Source organism: Mirounga angustirostris, unplaced genomic scaffold, assembly GCF_029215605.1.
Source record: "Mirounga angustirostris isolate CCGP_5_RB_7025 unplaced genomic scaffold, mMirAng1.0.hap1 SCAF_1, whole genome shotgun sequence".
Taxonomy (NCBI): Eukaryota; Metazoa; Chordata; class Mammalia; order Carnivora; family Phocidae; genus Mirounga; species Mirounga angustirostris.
The window spans coordinates 214,347,578-214,365,612 of record NW_026991709.1 but is presented as its reverse complement, the minus strand read 5'-3'; the positions used below and the strand labels follow the sequence as shown (position 1 = coordinate 214,365,612).

General features: G+C 64.7%; 3 protein-coding genes across 3 annotated transcripts; 1 reads left to right on the top strand and 2 right to left on the bottom strand.

Annotated features, from left to right (window-relative positions):
- The first annotated feature begins 377 nt into the window (after positions 1 to 377).
- On the top strand, positions 378 to 2,931 carry OAZ1 (ornithine decarboxylase antizyme 1). Its single transcript, XM_045863405.3, is given in 6 exon segments — positions 378 to 618; positions 1,567 to 1,624; positions 1,626 to 1,712; positions 1,997 to 2,169; positions 2,328 to 2,413; positions 2,528 to 2,931. Coding segments are annotated over 6 exon segments (684 nt in total). The 5' UTR covers positions 378 to 472; the 3' UTR covers positions 2,662 to 2,931.
- A 1,536-nt stretch (positions 2,932 to 4,467) lies between these two features.
- PEAK3 (PEAK family member 3) lies at positions 4,468 to 10,287 on the bottom strand. Its single transcript, XM_045863910.2, has 3 exons — positions 8,179 to 10,287; positions 7,272 to 7,810; positions 4,468 to 6,058 (listed from the first exon to the last, which is right to left on the bottom strand). The coding sequence occupies exons 1-3, from the start codon at positions 8,258 to 8,260 to the stop codon at positions 5,276 to 5,278; spliced, it is 1,404 nt and encodes a 467-aa protein (XP_045719866.1). The 5' UTR covers positions 8,261 to 10,287; the 3' UTR covers positions 4,468 to 5,275.
- A 346-nt stretch (positions 10,288 to 10,633) lies between these two features.
- LINGO3 (leucine rich repeat and Ig domain containing 3) lies at positions 10,634 to 17,182 on the bottom strand. Its single transcript, XM_064574590.1, has one exon. The coding sequence runs from the start codon at positions 16,778 to 16,780 to the stop codon at positions 15,002 to 15,004; it is 1,779 nt and encodes a 592-aa protein (XP_064430660.1). The 5' UTR covers positions 16,781 to 17,182; the 3' UTR covers positions 10,634 to 15,001.
- Between the last annotated feature and the right edge of the window lie 853 nt (positions 17,183 to 18,035).

Here is an 18,035-nt window from a genome sequence, read left to right as displayed (position 1 = left end):
GAGAGGGGGCCCCGCTGAGGGCAGGGACCCTAGCGAGGGCGACAACGGCCACGGCGAAGACGGCACCACCGCCAGCGCCCCGAAAGAGCCGCAGAGCCCGGCGCCCCCGCCCCCAGGCCCGGCTGATGGGGGCGGGGCGCGCGCGCCGCGTTCGCGACGCCACGGCGCCCCGCCTCCCGCGTGCCCGCCCAGAGACGAGAGCGGTGGAGGGGGCGGGACCTGCGGATGCCCCGCCCCGCCCCCGGCCGTCCGCCAATCAAACGCCGAGAGGGGCGGGCGCGCCTGGAATTCTCGGGGGCCCCGCGGCCCCGCCCCCTCGCGCGGCCGCGCTCCGGCGGCGTGGGGGCGTGGCCCGGGCGCGGCGCCTATAAAGGCGGGCGGCGGCGGCGGCGCCATTTTGCGAACGGCGAGCAGCGGCGGCGGCGCGGAGAAGCGCAGCGGAGGTTTCCTGGTTTCGGACCCCAGCGGCCGGATGGTGAAATCCTCCCTGCAGCGGATCCTCAACAGCCACTGCTTCGCCAGAGAGAAGGAGGGGGATAAACCCAGCGCCACCGTCCACGCCACCCGCACCATGCCGCTCCTCAGCCTGCACAGCCGCGGAGGCCGCAGCAGCGAGGGGTGAGCGCCCCGCCCCCGCCCGAAGCTTCCAGAAGCGCCGCCGCGCAGGCCCGTGGGGAGCCGGCCGCGGGGCGCCACGGAGGTCGCGGGAGCGCGAGGTCCGCCTCTTTGTCGAGGCCACGATCGCGCCGGGGGCGGGGCGGGCGGCCACCCCTTCCGGCGGCGCTTCGGGGACCGCGGGGCGGAGCAGCGCCACCGAGTGGGGGTCCCCGCGACGCGGCGTCCCGGGATCCCCCGCCGGGGCCCCCGAGGACGCGCGGAGCGCAGGGCGCCACGTAGACGCGGCCGGGCCGCCTCCGCTGCACGGCCCGACGGGGGCGGTCGCGCCCGCCCCCCGGGGCCGGGGCTCCCGACGACGCGCGCCTGCGGCAGGTGGCAGGGTCTCCGACGGCGCCCCCGGCCGGCCGTGGAGATCGGGGGCGCCCCGCGGACGCGGTCCCGAGCGGGGCGGGGGCGCCCAGATGCGGGCCGTGCAAAATGGAGGCGACTTGGGGCCTGTTGACACTGCGCAGCAAATGGCTGCTGGCGCTGCCGAGCGCGCCGATTGTGAAAACCTCCCTCGGGGCCGCGGGCCGCGTCTGCCGCGATGACGCAACCCCGAGGCCCGCGGGGAGGGTGCGGGAGGGGCGCCGCCCGGGGCGCTGCTCGGGGCCGGGTTTTCTGCGCGGCCTGCGGGCGGAGAAGGGGAAGTCCGCTCGGTCGGGCGGAAAGCGGGAAGCCAGGCGGGGGACCGGAGGGCCCGGGTTGGGCCAGGCCCGGCGCCCGGCGTGAGACGGCTCCGCGGGGCGGGGGCGCCCCGAGCGCTGGCCCGCCGCCCTGACCGGCGGAAGTGGCCGCGGCTCGCAGTGTAAACACGAGCCTGGCTGAGGGCGGCCGCCGGGAGCGCCCTGGCCTTCGGCTGGGCCTGGGGGGCGCCTCCCAGGCGCGCTGAGCGCCCTTCTCCTCCAGTTCCAGGGTCTCTCCTAACTGCTGTAGTAACCTGGGTCCAGGGCCTCGGTGGTGCTCCTGATGTCCCTCACCCACCCCTGAAGATCCCAGGTGGGCGAGGGAATAGTCAGAGGGATCACAATCTTTCAGCTAATTTATTTTACTCTGTAAGTACCGCCTGCTGCCGGCTCCCGCGGGGGGCGGCGGGGGAAGCACCTGTGTGCACCTGCTTCTCGCCTCCACCGCTTGGTTTAGCCCCCCGGGGACCAGCGCCGGTGCCCCCTGGGGTCTGGGCCCCGCACCCCCCAGCATGGGGCGGGGAGCGGGGGGCGGGGGTCATTTCGGTGCCCTGGGTTTTGCCAAGTGTTGGCCGCGCTGAGGAAGCCGGCGGGCCGCGGGCGGTGAGAGGGGGCTGGTGTCTGGGGTGCGGACGAGCGCTCTCCCCCTGCAGGATAATCGGCTGAATGTAACAGAGGAACTAACGTCTAACAGCAAGACGAGGATTCTGAACGTCCAGACCAGGCTCACGGGTTCCAAACACATTAACTGGAGGGCGGTGCTGAGCGGCTGCAGCCTGTACATCGAGATCCCCGGCGGCGCCCTGCCCGAGGGGAGCAAGGACAGGTGAGGGGCCCGGCCCTCCGCGGGGGGGCGGGGCGGGGCCGGGGGCGGGGCCAGCAGTCTTCGGGAGAATCTGCCCCCCCGCCCCCGGGGGCGTGGGTCACCGGGTGCTGCTCGGCCCTGAATGCGGGGTGCTCCCGGGGCTGATGGCGGCCCTTCAGCTTCGCAGTGCTGCTTGAGTTCGCGGAGGAGCAGCTCCACGCCGCCCACGTCTTCATTTGCTTCCACAAGAACCGCGACGACAGAGGTAGGGGACTCCGGGCGCGCTCCTGGGTGGTGGAGCCGCGGGGCGCCTGGGGCCCCGCTCACCTGCCGGCACTGCCGAGCCCCGGCAGCGGCCCTGACTCCGTTTCCCCCGCAGCCGCCTTGCTCCGGACCTTCAGCTTTTTGGGCTTTGAGATTGTGAGACCGGGGCATCCCCTTGTCCCCAAGAGACCCGACGCTTGCTTCATGGCCTACACGTTTGAGAGAGAGTCTGCGGGTGAGGAGGAGTAGTGGCGGGGCCACCTGCGTCCCTCGCGCTTTGCCGCCGCCGGAGCCCTGGATCGCAGTCCGTGTGCGTGTGTTGCGCTTAGTGCGGTGGCGGGACCGACTGCTGCTCGGGGGGCAGACGTCAGGCCTGCTCCTCTCGGCTGGGTTTGTCCGCATGTTGTAATTGTGCAAATAAACGCTCACTCCAAATTAGCGGTATATTTCTTGAAGTTTAATATTGTGTTTGTGATACTGAAGTATTTGCTTTAATTCTAAATAAAAGTTTATATTTTACTTTTTTATTGCTGGTTTAAGATGATTCCGATTGTCCCTGTATTTGGAGGAGGAGTTTCTCATTTGAAGGCTCTTGGAAATCTTAGGTCTCTTATCTTGGATAGGTGTTAATCTACCCTTCTAGTGCTCTGAAAAATCTGAATAAAAGTGATGACACCTCCAAAGACCTGTGTTGGCTCAGTGGTGTTCCCCCGGCCACTGTCCCCCACCTGCCACCCCGGGACTGGAGGGCTTGGGGCAGGGGGTGTGCACCTGCCCTGAGCTGTGTGACCCCCTTCCGCGGGAGGGGACCGCCTCTCCCCTGGCCACGGCCCCGTTCCCGTGGGGTCTGATGCGAGGCCAGGCCCCGGGGCTCCGGGCGCCTCTGGACCTCACGTTTTCACCGTCCTTCACAGCAGCCTTAGGAGGCTCTGGGTGGCAGGCTGCCCCACCCCACCCCTGCCCTGGCCTGGCACTCTTATCTGGGGTGGCCACGGCTGCCCGCTGGCTGAGTTCCTACTTGCCCTGAACGGTTTCACTTCTGCTTCCTGCTGATGTGTGGGGTGTGGCCAGGGCAACCTGGGACTTGAGGTGTGGGGGTGCGTCTGAACTTGGGCCCCCACCTTAGCAGCTGTGTGGACCCTGTGGACACCAGTAGCCCCTGCGGAGGGCCTTGCAGGGCTATGCTGGGACAGGAGCGCTCTGGCGGCGGGGGTCACAGCAGGGATGCGGGGCGGGGGGCCCGAAGGTCGGCAGGGAGGGGGTGGTTATGGTTCGGGAGGACTGCCACGCCACCTGCTGGCCGCATCTGGGAGCATGGCCCCAGAGATGCACATCCAGGCCTTAGCTGAGAGAGAGGCTGGAAAAGGGGGCATCTTTTATGGAGCAGGAAAGGTACTTGCAGGGATTGGAATATATCTGGGGCTGGGGTAGGATGTTCAGTTACCTGAGGGTGGAGCTGGCCTTCAAAGTTCTGAAGGGACAGTTGGACAACACTCCAGTCTGGGGGGAGTGCAAGGGTGGGCAAAGGGCTTTGGAGTTGGGGTGTTGAAGGATGAATAGGAGTCTGAAGCAGACAAGTAGAGAGGGGAGAGTGATCCAGAGCAAGAAATAACCTGGGCAAGTTCTGGAGGTCAGAAAGCTCCTTGGGTAGGCAATGTGGCAGGAGGGGTTGGCCAGAGAGAGCTTGTGGTGGCTTTGGAGGAGCCCCACTGTATTCTGAGGGTACTGAGGAGCCATGGGAGAGGTTTGAGCAGGAGAGGAACCTGGTCATACCTGGGGGAGCCATGGTGGGGGAGGGGAAGTGAGGGGGCATGACTGGAGGCCCCAGAGGTAAGGGCAGCAGGGCCCCTCAGGGCTTGTGTGTCCCATTTTTCAGAGGCGTAAACTGAAACCCTGTTCTCTCCCTTAGGTTCCCTGATGAGTCTCCCTTGCCAGTTGATTCCATCATCCTATGAGATTAAACACCCACTGTGTATTCAGCCTGGCTTCTGCCCACAGGGAACTCAGCCTGGTGGATGAAGTGGTCAGGTGGCAGGCCGTGAGATAAATACTTGCAGGTGGTGATCAGTGCTCCGGGGGGAGGCACGGGGAGGAGCAACAGTGGGCCCAGGAGGGGCAACTTTATTTGCTTAGTGGAGGTGAGATTCGGACAGTCCGGCGAGGGAACAGCCCATGCAGAAGCGTGGCGGCTGCACAGAATTGAATTTCACAGAGGAAGAGTGCGGAGACCATGCTGGGTGGAGAGAGTGGGGGAGGTGGAGGGCACGGCGACACCATGGGGACGCCAGGGCAGGTGAGCTCGGACTCTGGGGCGGGCTGTGCTGGGTGGGCTGGGTGTCTCAGGTTCTAGGAGCTTCCCCTCCCCCTGGAGACCCCAAGCAGGTCTAGACGAGGACATTCACACAATCGCTGGCCATCCTCAGCACAAGGGGGTGCTCCAGGGCCAGAGATGGAGGACAGTGTCCCCTTCTCAGCGAGACCGTGACCCTCACACTCCAGCACTAGAAGGGCAGAGCCTCTCTTCTGGGAGGTGGGGGGAGGGGTCCCACACTCACACAGACCTTGGCTGACAGGGAGTGCCCACACCTGGAAGAGGGCTGGGCCGTCCTGGCCTCAGAAAGCCTCAGGAGGCACTGGCCACTAGCCCCCAGCCCCCGGCCTTCCTGGGAAGGACTTGGGCCTAAGTCCCCGGAGTAGAAGGGGGGTGCATTGGAGAGGAGGTGTCCACAGTCCCGCACTCTCCCCTGGCCTCCTGCCCTTTCTGGAAGAGGGTGTCCCCTCCATCATGGAGGCAACCTCCGCGGGCCTTCTGGCCCCAGGTCTGGGGAGGGTGCCGACCTCTCGGCGAGGCCCTTGGGAGGCGTCAGTCCCACAGCAGTGCCAGGGCGTGGCCCAGGGAGGCCTCCGTGGCCTCAGCCAGGTATTCACAGCACAGCCAGTCCTCCAGGCCCGGCACCTCCCCAGCCGCGGCCCGCTCGGCCAGGTGCAGGACGAGCAGCGCGCGGCCCACCTGCAGCCAGGGCCCCAGCGGGGCTCCTTGGCGGTGCAGCTCAGGCCCAGGCCCCCAGAGCAGCGTCTGCAGCGCAGCCCGCGTCTGGGCCGCCGAGGGCCGCGAGCGGGGCAGCTGCCGCGCCAGGGTTTCCAGGCCTGCGGCCAGGGGCGTGGCCAAGGGCGCAGCAGGGCCGAGTAGGGCGCGGAGCAGGCGGCTCAGCTGCTGCGCGTGGGCGCCGGGGGGTCCCGGGGGCCGTGGGTGGACGCGGCCAAAGTCGGCCAGCAGCAGGCGTGGGGGCCCGGCCGCTGCACAGCCCCGAGGCGCCGTCAGCAGCAGGTTCTCGGGCCGGAGCTCCGCCAGGGCCGCGCCCCGCGCCTCCAGGTGCTCCAGGGCTGAACTCAGCTGCAGCAGCAGCAGGGCCACGACCCAGGGGAACTCCGCGGGCCGCGGCCGCCTGCCCACCTCTGACAGCCACTGGGTCACCGTGCACTCGGGCACCTCGGCCGTCAGCACCACGGGGCCTCTCCAGGGCACACCGGGCAGCGCGCCCTCGGGCACCAGGCCGCACAGCCCCTGCAGGTTGAAGTGCGGGGCCAGCGAGGCCTGCAGCTCCAGGCCCCACGGATGGGGCTCCTCAGCTCCCGGCTTGGGCACCTGAGGGGCAAAGGGGGGCCATCAGGGGCCTGACCGCGGAAGCCTTCCCGCCCACCCCCACGGCGGTTTGGGAGGGGGGAGCGGGCCAACCCGCCTCCAGAAGCAGGAGTTACATGTTAATTGGGATGTGTGTCGCCAGCATGATTTTAGGGAAAGCTCCGCTAAGGACCCTGGTGTTTAGGGGTCAAACTGCAGCCTGCCAGAGGCACGAGGAAGGGGGCAGCACAGATGCCAAGGCCGGGACTGAGGCCACGGTATAATTCAACGTTTCCAGTAGCCACGTTCTAAACATGGTAAGAAACGTGAACATAAATCCCATACGCTGTTTTATTTGACCCGACATATCCAAAATGTTATCACGCAACAGTCGTGAACGTCAAAGCTACTAAAGAGGTATTTTGCATTATGGTTAATTTTTGATCCTGAGTCTTGGAGATCTGGTGCATAGCGGACACTCAGTGGGGACCAGCCCCGGTTCAGGGGCTCAGAAGTCCCACTAGCCAGCGGTCGCAATACCGGACCGCAAAGCTCTTTCGAGGTCAGGGGAGCACCAGCTCTGGGAATTACATTAGAATCACGGCGGGGGGGGGGGGGGGGCGTGTTTTAAAAACTACACCAGGGCCTCCGCGCAGGAGCCAGGATCCAACTGCCCACTACCCACGCGGCCAGCAACACCGTTCTCCCTCCATGCTCCAGGGGGTGAAAGGGACGGCCTCCCCAGCCCGGGTGGTCTAATTGCTAGGGTCCTCCAAAACGGTGATGCATCTGACGCGGGGTGGCTTAACAGGGATTTTTTTTTTTTTTCCTGAGTGGCGCATAAAAACGGAAGGATCTTATGACAAATGTGGTGATAGATGCATGAAGATTCGGTGGGTAAGGGTGTCTTGGGGTCCTTAGAATGGAACGGCTTTAGGGCGCCCAGAAACGCTCCAGACGTTTTGACGGTGACTGATTATTACCATTAACGTGGCTGGCGAACTCAGCGGCTTTCGCAGGAGACTGGGTTAAAATGCAGACTCCTGGGCTCCCGGGAGGCCCAGGCGATTCGCGTGCCCGTGGCCCCACACCTGAGAAACGGGGTTCCCAGGGCTGACTGTGTTAGTGCGTGTTAGTTGCAGAGTAAGTGGGGAGCCCAAGCTGTACGCGTTCTGGCTTACGCCCAAGATGGGACATTGGGGAAAGTTCCAAGGAGGGGGGCGGTGGCGGGGCTCACCTTGGCAGCAAGCATGTGCCATGCCTCGCCAACCACCCGCACCAGGCGGTAGTAGAGGGCGTCTCCGCTCTCCACGCACGGCGAGCTGTCCAGGAGGCGGAAGTCGTGGCCGGGCTGGCAGGGGCCCGGGCGGCCCCCCAGCAGCCGGGCCTGGAGCCGGGCATGCACGGTACGGAGCCCCTCCAGCTGCCGGGCCTCCAGCATGGTGCGCATGGCCTCGGGGCAGTGCAGGACGGGCCAGGCGAGGCCCAGCGGGCTGTTGAGCGAGTGGAAGTGCGGCTCCGCCGGGGGACAGGAGGCCCAAGGCCGGTCGTTGCCTGCCTGGCTCTCGTCCACACTGTGGGACCCCAGAAAGGGCCTCCGAGGCTGCCCCGCGGGAGCGGGGCTGGAGCTGCGGGCCCTGTGGGTGGGCAGGGACTGGGTCCTGGTCAGGGTCTTCTTGGGCAGGGGTGGGGGCAGGGGCCGTGAGTCAGTCGGGGGGCGCCCGGATGTCCGGGGGCAGCAGGCCTTGGAGGGCAGCAGTTGGCCGCGGACCTCACCTGAGCGGGGGAGCGGGGAAGGGGGTGAGGACGTGCGGAGTTCGGGCCCCTCGGCCACCACTGCCCCATCTGCAGAATGAGAATGGCCCCGTGGGGTACGGTGCCACCCCCAGTTTACGGAGGAGGGACGCATCGGTGGCAGAGAGGTGTCCAGCCCACGCCAGGTGACCCCGTGTCCCCGCGTGGCTCTGGCCAAATGGCCCCACACCCATGTTCGCAAGCTGATGATCCCAGCTTTTTTCCTTTCTCAGCAGAGTTTTATGGAGGGCCATGACCTGGTCCCTGTAAGCGAGCTAAGCTGCCCTCAGGCAGAGGGAGCCTCAGCCCTTCAGCTCGGCCACCCGCCCCTGCCGCCCCGGGGGGCTCACCGAGGTTGCTGTAGGTGGGCTGAGTCGGCCAGGTGGGGGCGTCAGGCCCAGAGGTCTCACTGGGTGGTTCAGGGCCGCTCATGCTGCAGGGGGGAGGTCAGAGTTGGGGGCACGCGGGGGTGGGCACGCGGGGGGCTCCGATGGTGTGCGTGGGGGTGCGGGGAGCTAGGCAAGAGTGGGGCAGTCCCGGTCTTCTTGCCCGGCTTGACCTGCTGGTGGCCCTGGGACGGTGTGTCGCCCTCTCTGGGCTCCTCTCCTCGTGGGTGAGGCAGGAACATCACTCCTCAACTTTCCAGGACAGTGGGAAGGACACTGTGCTTTTGTGACAAGGACTGAATAGGACGTTCAGCTGTGAGGGTGGGCCGGGGTGGGGGGTCAGCTGGGGGCCGACGATAGCACCCGGGACCCGCGCAGGGTGGGGGTCCTCCTTCCCAGAGCTCGGCAGCCTGGGCCCCGGCCCCACCCAGACCCCCCTTCACTCCGACCTCCGCGAGGTGCTGCTTCTGCCCGCCCCCCGCCCCCCCACACCCCTCTGGCAGCCCCTACCTGCAGGACTGGAGTGACCGGCGGCAGGGGCGGGGCGGCCGTGGGTGAAGCTCCGGGGCGCTGCTGCCCCTGGCCCGCCAGGCTGACCTGTGGCCTGTGGCCACCCGGAAGCTCTGTGCAACTGTCAGACCGCAGGGAGGGGGTGCTCTGTGCATCACTTCCCCAGGCCGCGCTCCCCGCCTGCCCGCAGAGATGGGAAGGGCATTCCAGGCAGAGGGAGGGGCCTGGGCCAAGAGGGGGACAGGGGTGATGGTCCCAGAGCTCGCACGAGGGGGCGGCGAGGGCAGGGGGCCCCAGCCACTGGGCAGAGAAATGGCCCCAGGGCGGCTCTTTCCTCTGTGGCTTTCGCGCTGAGAAGCCCCCGGCGCCCCCTGCCCGCTGCCCGCCCACCGGGGACCCTGGGTGGGGCCTCAGGAGCAAGCGCCTGCCTGAGCTCTGGGACGGTTGGTCTATGATTGCCACACGTGGAAAAGCAAGAGAGGTGAAAATCCAGGGGACCAGATGCTGAAACTGTAGTGTCCTTGGGCTGGAGACTTGCCCGGCCGGGCCGTGGGCGTGAAGGCGCCCCAGCTCGGAGTGCAGCTTCTCCCCCACGTGAAGGTTGCAACGGCCTTTTCGCATTGTGGCTGGAGCGTATTTGGGGCTGGATTTCTCTCCCTGCCCCCTGCCGTTTCCCTCCGGGACAGTGAGCCCAGAGAGGGTAGGGAATCGTTGTGGGGTCATACGGCCGGTCGGGGCACAGTGATAGGTCCCCGGGGTCGTTGCTGGGTGTCCCATCCTACCCAAGGCCCTGGGTGTGGGGAAGCGGTTAAGCCACTTGGTGAACATCTTCCACACGGGTCCCCTGCCACATTTGGGGAAAAATTGACCGGCTGAGCTCGAGGCATTTCCAGCGTGAGGTTCTGTAACTTGACCCTATATTTTCCCTTTTCCCCACACTCAGACGGAGAGCGATAGAATTGACGCTCCGTCTGTCGTCAGTGGGGCGCCCTGTGAACCTCACGATGGAAGGGAGGGTGGGGGGAGGCTGTGGGCTCCGAGACGAGCCCGAGGGACGGATTCCACAAATCCGGGGCCGTCCCTGGTGGGACCAGACATGCCTCCTCGCTGCCCATACCTTTCTGAGCACCAGCCTTGCTCTGCCCGTCATGAGACCCGTGGGACCCCCCATCGAGCTCCTGGCTCCGACCCGCGATTGGGGGGACAGCTTGCCAGGCACCCACCTCGGGCACAGAATGTAAGATGCGGCCAAAAAAACCCCACTCTGTGATCGAGATAAAGAACATTTCCATGTGAGACTTAAGAAACCTAGTTGGCTTCCCAGGGCGGTGGGCCACCCAGCTGTTTCAGCAAATGGTGTTTTATTAGAAACAGGGCCAGGCAGGGTCTTGCCGGGGCAGATCCTATTTTTATGTAAGAGATGGATTATTGTTCATTGTGGATCTGGGACATGAATTCATTTTGTTTGTGGGATGTTGATTTTGATGACTGAGTTCTGGGCTTCCCCTTCAATTTTGTGCCTGAGGGGAGGGCCTCGCTCGCCCCAGCTGGGCCCCGCCCTGCCATGGCAGCGACGTGGCCAAGGGGGGGTGGGGGGGTGGGGGTGAGCAGGCGGGCCAGGCTGGGACCCGGGGTGACATCTCCAGGGACTTTTGCGCCTGGGATGGGTCAGGGTGGCCTGGAGGGGGGTGTTGCACGGGGATCCCCTGCCTGCCTCAGGCTGGCCTCTCCTCGGAGCGCTCCCAGAGGTCTTTGTGGTGGGCAGAGTTATGGGCCCCAAAGGTGTCCATGTCCAGGGCCTATGAACCTGTTATGTGGGGGAAACTGAGGCTGCTAATGAGATGAGGTGAGGGTGACCCTGGGTTCTGGGGGGCCCGGCGTCCTCACGAGGCCCTCACGAGGGGGAGGCAGAGGGTGGGAGTCCCGGAGATGGGCAGACCCCGCGCTGCTGGGGATGAGGATGGAGGGGGGTCTGCGGGCCAGGAAAAGGCAGGAGCCAGGTCTCCCAGGGGCCCCGGGGGGGACCAGCCCTGCTGACACATTTTAGACTTTTGAGCTCCAGAACTGTCAACTAATAAATTTCAGTTTCGTTATGGGGCGTCCCTGTGCACGGCTCGGGGTCTCGGGGGGGGGGCACTGCCTGGAAGGGCCTGGAAGAGAGAGTCTGTGCCGGGAAGATGGGGCTCAGAGACGCGAGGACTGTGGGTGCCCTGGAGGAAGCTGCACACCATTCCAGCTCCATCTGGGAGGGTAAGTCAAGGCAGGGATATTCAGCGCCCTCCTCCCGGGCCCAGGCGTGCTGTCCTGTGTTCCGGGGGGACCCCACAGACACCCTGAGAGCGGCCCCTCCTTGGTTTGGGTCCCTGTTCAGCTGGGCCTTGGAAGGAGGACCCCTCAGCCTCACCCCAAGACCGAGACGGGACTCAGGAAATCCTGGGTTTCGCTCCCGGTTGGAACCAGGGAGCCGGGCAGCCCCTGCCGAGGGGCGGGTTTCTCCTCCCTTTGCTGTGGGAGGACCAGGGGAAGGAGGCTCCCCGGGCCGGCACCCTTGCCCGAGGCCGGCATCCTCGCCTGGCGGCTTCTTTGAAATCAGGCACGGAGGGGTCACCCCACAGCCGGACACGTCCCCGTCCCACTGCTGTCTCCTGCAGGGCGGGAAAGGACACTCTTCAGACGGGGACCCCGAGGCCCGCAGAGAGGCGCTGAGCAGCACGGGAGACGCCACCCTTGGCCACCTTGCCCGGGGCTGGGGTCTGCTGACCGCTCTGACTCCACCTACCTCCTTCCAGGAAGGGCGGACAAAGTGCTTTGTTTAAAAGCTGAGAGAGAGAGTGCGTGCCCCTGAGTAAGGGAGGGCCAGAGGGAGACTCCGGGAGAGAGAGAATCCCAAGCCGACTCTGCGCTGAGCAGGGAGCCCGACATGGGGCTCGATCCCACGACCCTGCGATCACAACCGGAGCCGCAACCAAGAGTCGGAGGCTCAGCCCACTGAGCCACCCAGGGGCCCCTAAAAGCTGCCTGCTCTTAGGGGGCCCCCGGCCGGCTCAGTCAGAAGAGCATGTGACTCTTGATCTTGGGGTTGTGAGTTCAAGCCCCACGTTGGGGGTAGAGATGATTCAAATAACAAATAAACAAACAAATAAATCTTTTTTTTTTTAAGCTGCCTGCTTTTTTTCCGAGCCCCCAGAAGCAGAGACTGCTGGTACCCACTCAGAAGAGGGGAGACCCCCCAGCCTGGAGGGAGGAAGCACAGCGGGGAGCACCCCTTCTTCCCCCAGCTGGGGACTCTGGGCAAATGCCCTCCACCCCCTGACTTCCCCTTGGCCCATCTGTAAAGTGAGATCCTAAAAGGACCCAGCTCTCAGGGCTCTTACCTGCCCCAAAGGAGTTAATACCGGCAGCTGGGGAACAGCACCGGGAACAGCATGGGTGCTCCCGAAGCAAGACCTGTAATGTCATCACCGCAAGTCCTTCTGTCTCCACAAGCGCCCCGTGACACAGGGCCAGCTTCGGGGCTGGAACCAGACGGCTCCCCCTGGGGACCCCAGCAGCCACTCCTTCCTGCCCCCATTCCTCCCATGAGAATTACAAAAACAAAAAAACCAACAACCCTTAAGTCCGTTATTAAATCAGCTTCATTTTTATTGGATTCCAACCAAATACAACAGGAGGGGGCTGGGGGCGCTGGAGGGGGTCTTGGTTCATGTTGGGATGGGGGGTGAGCAGAGGGGGCGGGAGATCCCAATACGCTGCCGTTCTGCGAGTCCTGACGCTGCTGAGAACACACCCCTCCCATCGTTGATGATGCTAAAGGCACTTGGATGTCATTTTGAGGGGCCTTAGGGGTTGTTATGGCAACCAAGGTCAGGAGGATGTGAAGGGAGAAAACCATTCGGTTCTGCCCAACTCGGGTGGAGTTTGGGGTCGCAGGACACCCCTTCGGCTGTCGCTATGCCTCACCCCGAGTGGCGTTGAAGCAGGTGGGAGCAGGACCAGGGCCTCCCGACGTTTCCAGCCACACAGTCCGGGGAGAAGGGCTGGCACCCCCTTCAGAGTTCTGTCTGAATCCTGTGCTCAAAACCTCCAGGGTTGGCCCAGCCTTCTCTCGGGCTCATCTCAGAAAGGTCTTGAAGGATCCGGGATCCAGGTCAACCATCAAGCCCGTCCATGGACTTGGCCTCATATATACATGCAGCGGTGGATTTGACCTCAGACCTACGCTACAGACGAGGACCCCAGTGGTCCAGGTGGTACTCAGTCATCAGCTATAACTGCACACCTGGGCAGGAACAGACCTGGTTTTCAGCCTTCCTACAAGGTCCTTAAGAATACTGTCGTAACTGCCTGGTGGGTGGCCAAGCTCCTCTCTGGTCTAGGGGTCCCACCACGTTTCCTGTGCCCCTTCCTCCAACGACGCCCTGTCATCTGGCCCAGGTGGAGGGTGGGGGCAATAAACCGCCTGGGAGAGGCAGGGTCATGGATGGATGCTGTGTGGTGTCTGAAGACTTCTGTAAAACGTCAGCTCCTGTTGCTTACCCCCAGTGATGGGGAACTCACTCACTATCTGAAGAGTCACAGGGCAGTGACCTTGGGGAAGTTCTTCCTTTTTATTTTTTTTATTTTATTATTATTATTTTTAAAGATTTTATTTATTTATTTATTTATTTGAGACAGAGAGAATGAGAGAGACAGAGAGCACATGAGAGGGGGGAGGGTCAGAGGGAGAAGCAGGCTCCCTGCCGAGCAGGGAGCCCGATGCGGGACTCGATCCCGGGACTCCAGGATCATGACCTGAGCCGAAGGCAGTCGTTTAACCAACTGAGCCACCCAGGCGCCCAAGTTCTTCCTTTTTAAAAAAAATTTTTATTGTTATGTTAATCACCACAATCATTAGTTTTTGATGGGGAAGTTCTTTCTTAACCTTAGCTTCCGTCCGCCTGTGCTCCCTTACTCCCCAGCCCTAGCTCTGCCCCAAAGCGGCAGAGACCGAGGTGTGCCTACCATCTTCTCCCAAGAACGCAGGTCCAGATCCCCCTGCAGCCTGCACCCTGTCCTGGCCTTGTTCTCCATTGTTGCCCCTGTAATGCACTGAACGGGGACCCCGAGAACCTGCCACACTCTCAGGCCTCATTCTCCACATGTGCAGCGGGTCCCAGGGGCGTGGGCAGAGGAAGCAAACGGTAGCTATTGGTGGTGGCAGAGGAAGCGGGGGAGATGGCTTCTCCTAGTGGGCAGCCCGCCCTGCTGGGCCAGTGAGTCCTGGCGTGGGGGAGAGTCTGGGGGCAGGGGCATGGGCTAGCATGCCGTGTGCTGGGCAGTACCTGCTCTGCAAGACCTTAGTGCAGCCCCAGAGGTTCCCCCAGAGACGGCCAGCTGAGCAGGAGCTGGGTGGGAGCTGAGTGTGTCTCAGGCATGATCTGTGCACGTCCCAAGTGTGAGCTGTTTGTCCCAGGCGTGAGTTGGGCTCTCAGGAGAGCCCTGGGTCCCCACAGCGGGCTCTGCAGCCTGGGGCACACGTTTAGCGTCAGCTGGGTCTAAGCTGTGTGTGTCTCGAGTGTGAACTGCGTGTTTGGGTGTGAGCTGAGCATGTCCTGGCTGGGAGCTGTGTGTGTCTCAAGTGTGGTATGTGTGTGTCCCAGGTGTGAGCTGGGTGTGTCCTGAGTGTGAGTAGGGTATGTCCCAGGTGTGCGTTGTGCTCTCACGAGAGCCCTGTGTGCCCGAGGTGGGCTCTGCAGCCTGGGGCACCTGTTTATGGTCAGCTGGGTAGAGGTGTGTGTGCGTCCTGTTTTGGAGCTGTGTGTCCAAGAGTGTGTCCTGGGTTGAACACCTGTGTGCTTGATGAGAGGTGTGGGGCGTCCAGGTGTGCCTCCCCTGGGGGCTGGGCAGCCCCCCACGTCCTGGATGTGGGCGATCGTCCCTTAAGGTGTGAGAGGTGTTGGGGGACCCTGGGGCAGCTGCTGTGTGTGCCACCCCCCCTGCCCCGCCCTGGGGTGTGAACCACCCACAGTGAGGGCTCTGGGGTCTCCGAGCTCCGCCCCCCCCCCGCCCCCCCAGCTCAGGGACCACAGCAGGGGCAGGAAGACAGGGTGAAACCTTTAGAAAATGCTTGAGAAACTATGCAAAACGTGAGTCCTGATGAAAAAACAGTCCTGTGGTCGTGTCTCTACCAAAAAAGGGGGCAGTTCTGCCGGGAGGCGGCCGCGGGGCCGCGTCGGGAAATGCATAGGTGGTCGTCGGGCGGGCGGGCGGGCGGGCGGCGGGCGCTGGGCCCGCGCCGTCAGATCATCTTCATGGTGAACTTGCGGGCGCCGCCCTGCCCGGCGGCCGCGGCCGGCCCGTCCACCTTGCGGAAGGAGTACTCCACCGAGAAACTGCTTTTGTGCTGCCCGCGGCCGCGGCTCCACACGAAGAGCAGCAGGAAGCAGAAGAGGACGACGCCCAGGAAGGTGATGCAGCCCATGGCGGTGGACACCAGGATGGTGGTGAGGTCCAGCGGGAAGCGGGCGGCCGCCTGCGTCTCGTTGCGGCCCTCGCTCGCGCTGCGGTCGGCGGCCGGCTCGGGCTGCACGGTCAGCGTGGCGAAGTACGTGTCGTTGCCGCCCGCGTTGCTGGCCACGCACGTGTACGCGCCGCTGTCCTGCGGGCGCGCGCCCCGGATCTCCAGCGTGCCCCCGGGCAGCACGCGCGCGCGCCCCGCGCCGGCGGCGGGCACGGCGCGGTGCCGGGGCGTCACCCAGGCCACGGTGGGCGCCGGCTCGCCCTCGGCGCGGCACTGGAGGCGCACGTCGTCGCCCGCCGCGGCCGAGACGCGCTGCAGCCGCCGCTCGCGGATCTTGGGCTTGCGACACACGAAGTACTCGAAGAGCACCGAGTCGGGCAGGGTGCGCAGCGCGTCGCCGCGGACCTCGGCCGGGGTGGCGCAGGCCGGCAGCCGCCCGTCGAAGTTGAGGGTCTTCCGGCGCTGCACGATCCAGAGCAGGCGGCAGTCGCAGGCCAGCGGGTTCCCGTCCACGCGCAGCGTCTCCAGCGTGTTGACCGAGTGGAAGGTGCTCTCCTCCAGCGTGGACAGCAGGTTGTTGGAGAGGTTGAGCAGGCGGATCTGCCGCAGCCCCAGGAAGGCCTGCGGCTCCACCACGGCCAGCAGGGCGCCGGCCAGGTGCAGCTCGCGCAGGCGGACCAGGTCGCGGAAGGAGCCGCGCGGCACCGTGCTGATGGGGTTGTGGGACAGGTTGAGGCAGGTGAGGTGGGCCTGGTGGCGGAGCGCGGCTGCCGGCACGGCGGTGATGTTGGTGTGCGTGACGGACAGCGAGGTCAGGTTGAGACCCTGCAGGCTGCCGGCGGCCACCTCCTCCAGCAGCGGCCAGTCGTCGATCTCCAGGTGCAGCAGGCCCGGGAGCCTCCGGAAATTCTGGTCCTCCAGGGCGGCGATGGCCAGGTGCCGCAGCCGCAGGGCGCCCAGGCCCCGCAGGTGGCCCAGAGACTCTCCCGACAGCGCCGTGAGGTTGCAGCGCTCGAGGGTCAGCTCCTCGAGGGCCAGCAGCCCCGCGAAGGCCCGGCGCGAGATGAACACCAGGTGGTTGTCGCCCACCTCCAGCTGGCGGAGGCTGCGCAGGTCCTGGAAGGTGTAGTCCAGGAGGATGACCAGCTTGTTCTCGCTCAGGTCCAGCAGCGTGAGGTTGTCCAGGCGCGTGAAGACCCCGGGCGGGATGAGCTTGAGCAGGTTCCCGCGCAGGCGCAGGACGCGCAGGCGCGGCAGGTTGGCGAAGGCGCCCGGCTCCACGTGCGCGATCACGTTCTCGCTCAGGTCCAGTTCCTCCAGCAGCGGCAGCGCGGCCAGGTCGCCCGGGTTCAGGCAGCGGATGCGGTTGCGGCTGAGCTCCAGCAGGCGCGTCTCGGCCGGGATGCCGTCGGGCACGGCCGTCAGCCGGCGCCGGGCACAGGCCACGGCGCGCGTCTGCACCGTGCACTCGCAGCGGGCCGGGCAGCCGCCGGCCGGGGGCGGGGCGGCGGGCAGGAGCAGGAGCTGCAGGCTCAGGACGCACAGCCAGCAGGTCATGGTGCGGAGCCTGGGCCTAGGGCCGCGCCACCATCCTCGCGGGCACCTGCGGGCGGGGGAGGCATTAGCACGCGGGGCGCGCCGGAGGCGTCTGTCCACGGCGGGCCCCGCGCCCCGGAGAACTGAGCACACGCCTGCACAAGACGTTCGCAGCAGCAGCGCTCCTAAGGGCCAGGAAGCGGCACCTGCTCACGCGGGCATCAGCCGGCGAACGGATACCCACAGCGTGTCCCCCACGCACGGGAGCGTGCCTCGGCCGCGCGCGGGAGCGAGGTGTCCACACGTGCGGCCCCGGGACGGACCCCGAGCCCACGGCGCTCAGGGAGGGACCCGGACACGGAAGGCCACGCGGGGTGTGAGTCCACGTGGGTGACACGTCCGGAACGGGCTCCTCCGCGGACGGGAAGGGGGCTCGCGGGGGCCCGGGGGCTGGGGGGGGAAGGGGAGGGGACAGCTGATGGGGACGGGGTTGCTTTTGAGGTGACCGAATGTTCTGGAACTAGATAGTGCTGATGGTTACTAAAAGCCACCGAAATGTACACTTTAAAAGGGCAAATTTTGTGTTATGTGATTTTTATGTCAATAAAAAAATTGCAAGAGAAAGCATTTACTGAACTGGAGAAGAACTTTACAAATACAGTGTACAACTTTGGGGTACAACGCCCCCCCAAAAACATTTAGTGAGGGCCTACTGTATACCAGGCTCTGAATACCCTGAAGAGCAAGGCAGATGTAGATCCTGCCCTCCTGGGGTTCGTTCACATCCTCCCCGTGGGGATACCAGTGTTCTAAATATTCTTGCTGGCCACCTCCACAGGCCTTCCCGGGTCCCCCACCCATCTTGTCCTCCCTCTGTTCCCTGTTTATGTGTCTACACCGGTCCAACCACCACATGAAATTACGACATAGCTTAAAACCCTGTTCACTGTCTGTCTCCTCCCAGTGGATTGAAACTACTCCAAGGTCTTTGGTCTTCATCACTTCGACTTCCTCAGAGCCTAGAAGTATGCATGAAACCTGGCACCTGCTTGGGGAACATCAGAGCTCAATCCACACCGACAGCAAGTCCCCAGGACGCACCCGAGAGGCTCTGGAAGGAAGGATGGGTGGTCAGGGTGGAAGGGGGCGCAGCTGCAGACTGGCAAAGGGGACGTTTGAGCTGAGACCCTGCAGTGGGCTGGCTTGCGTCCCCCAAAAAGCCACGTTCGAGTCTTAGCCCCTGGTACCTGTGAATGGGACCTCGTTTGGAAACAAG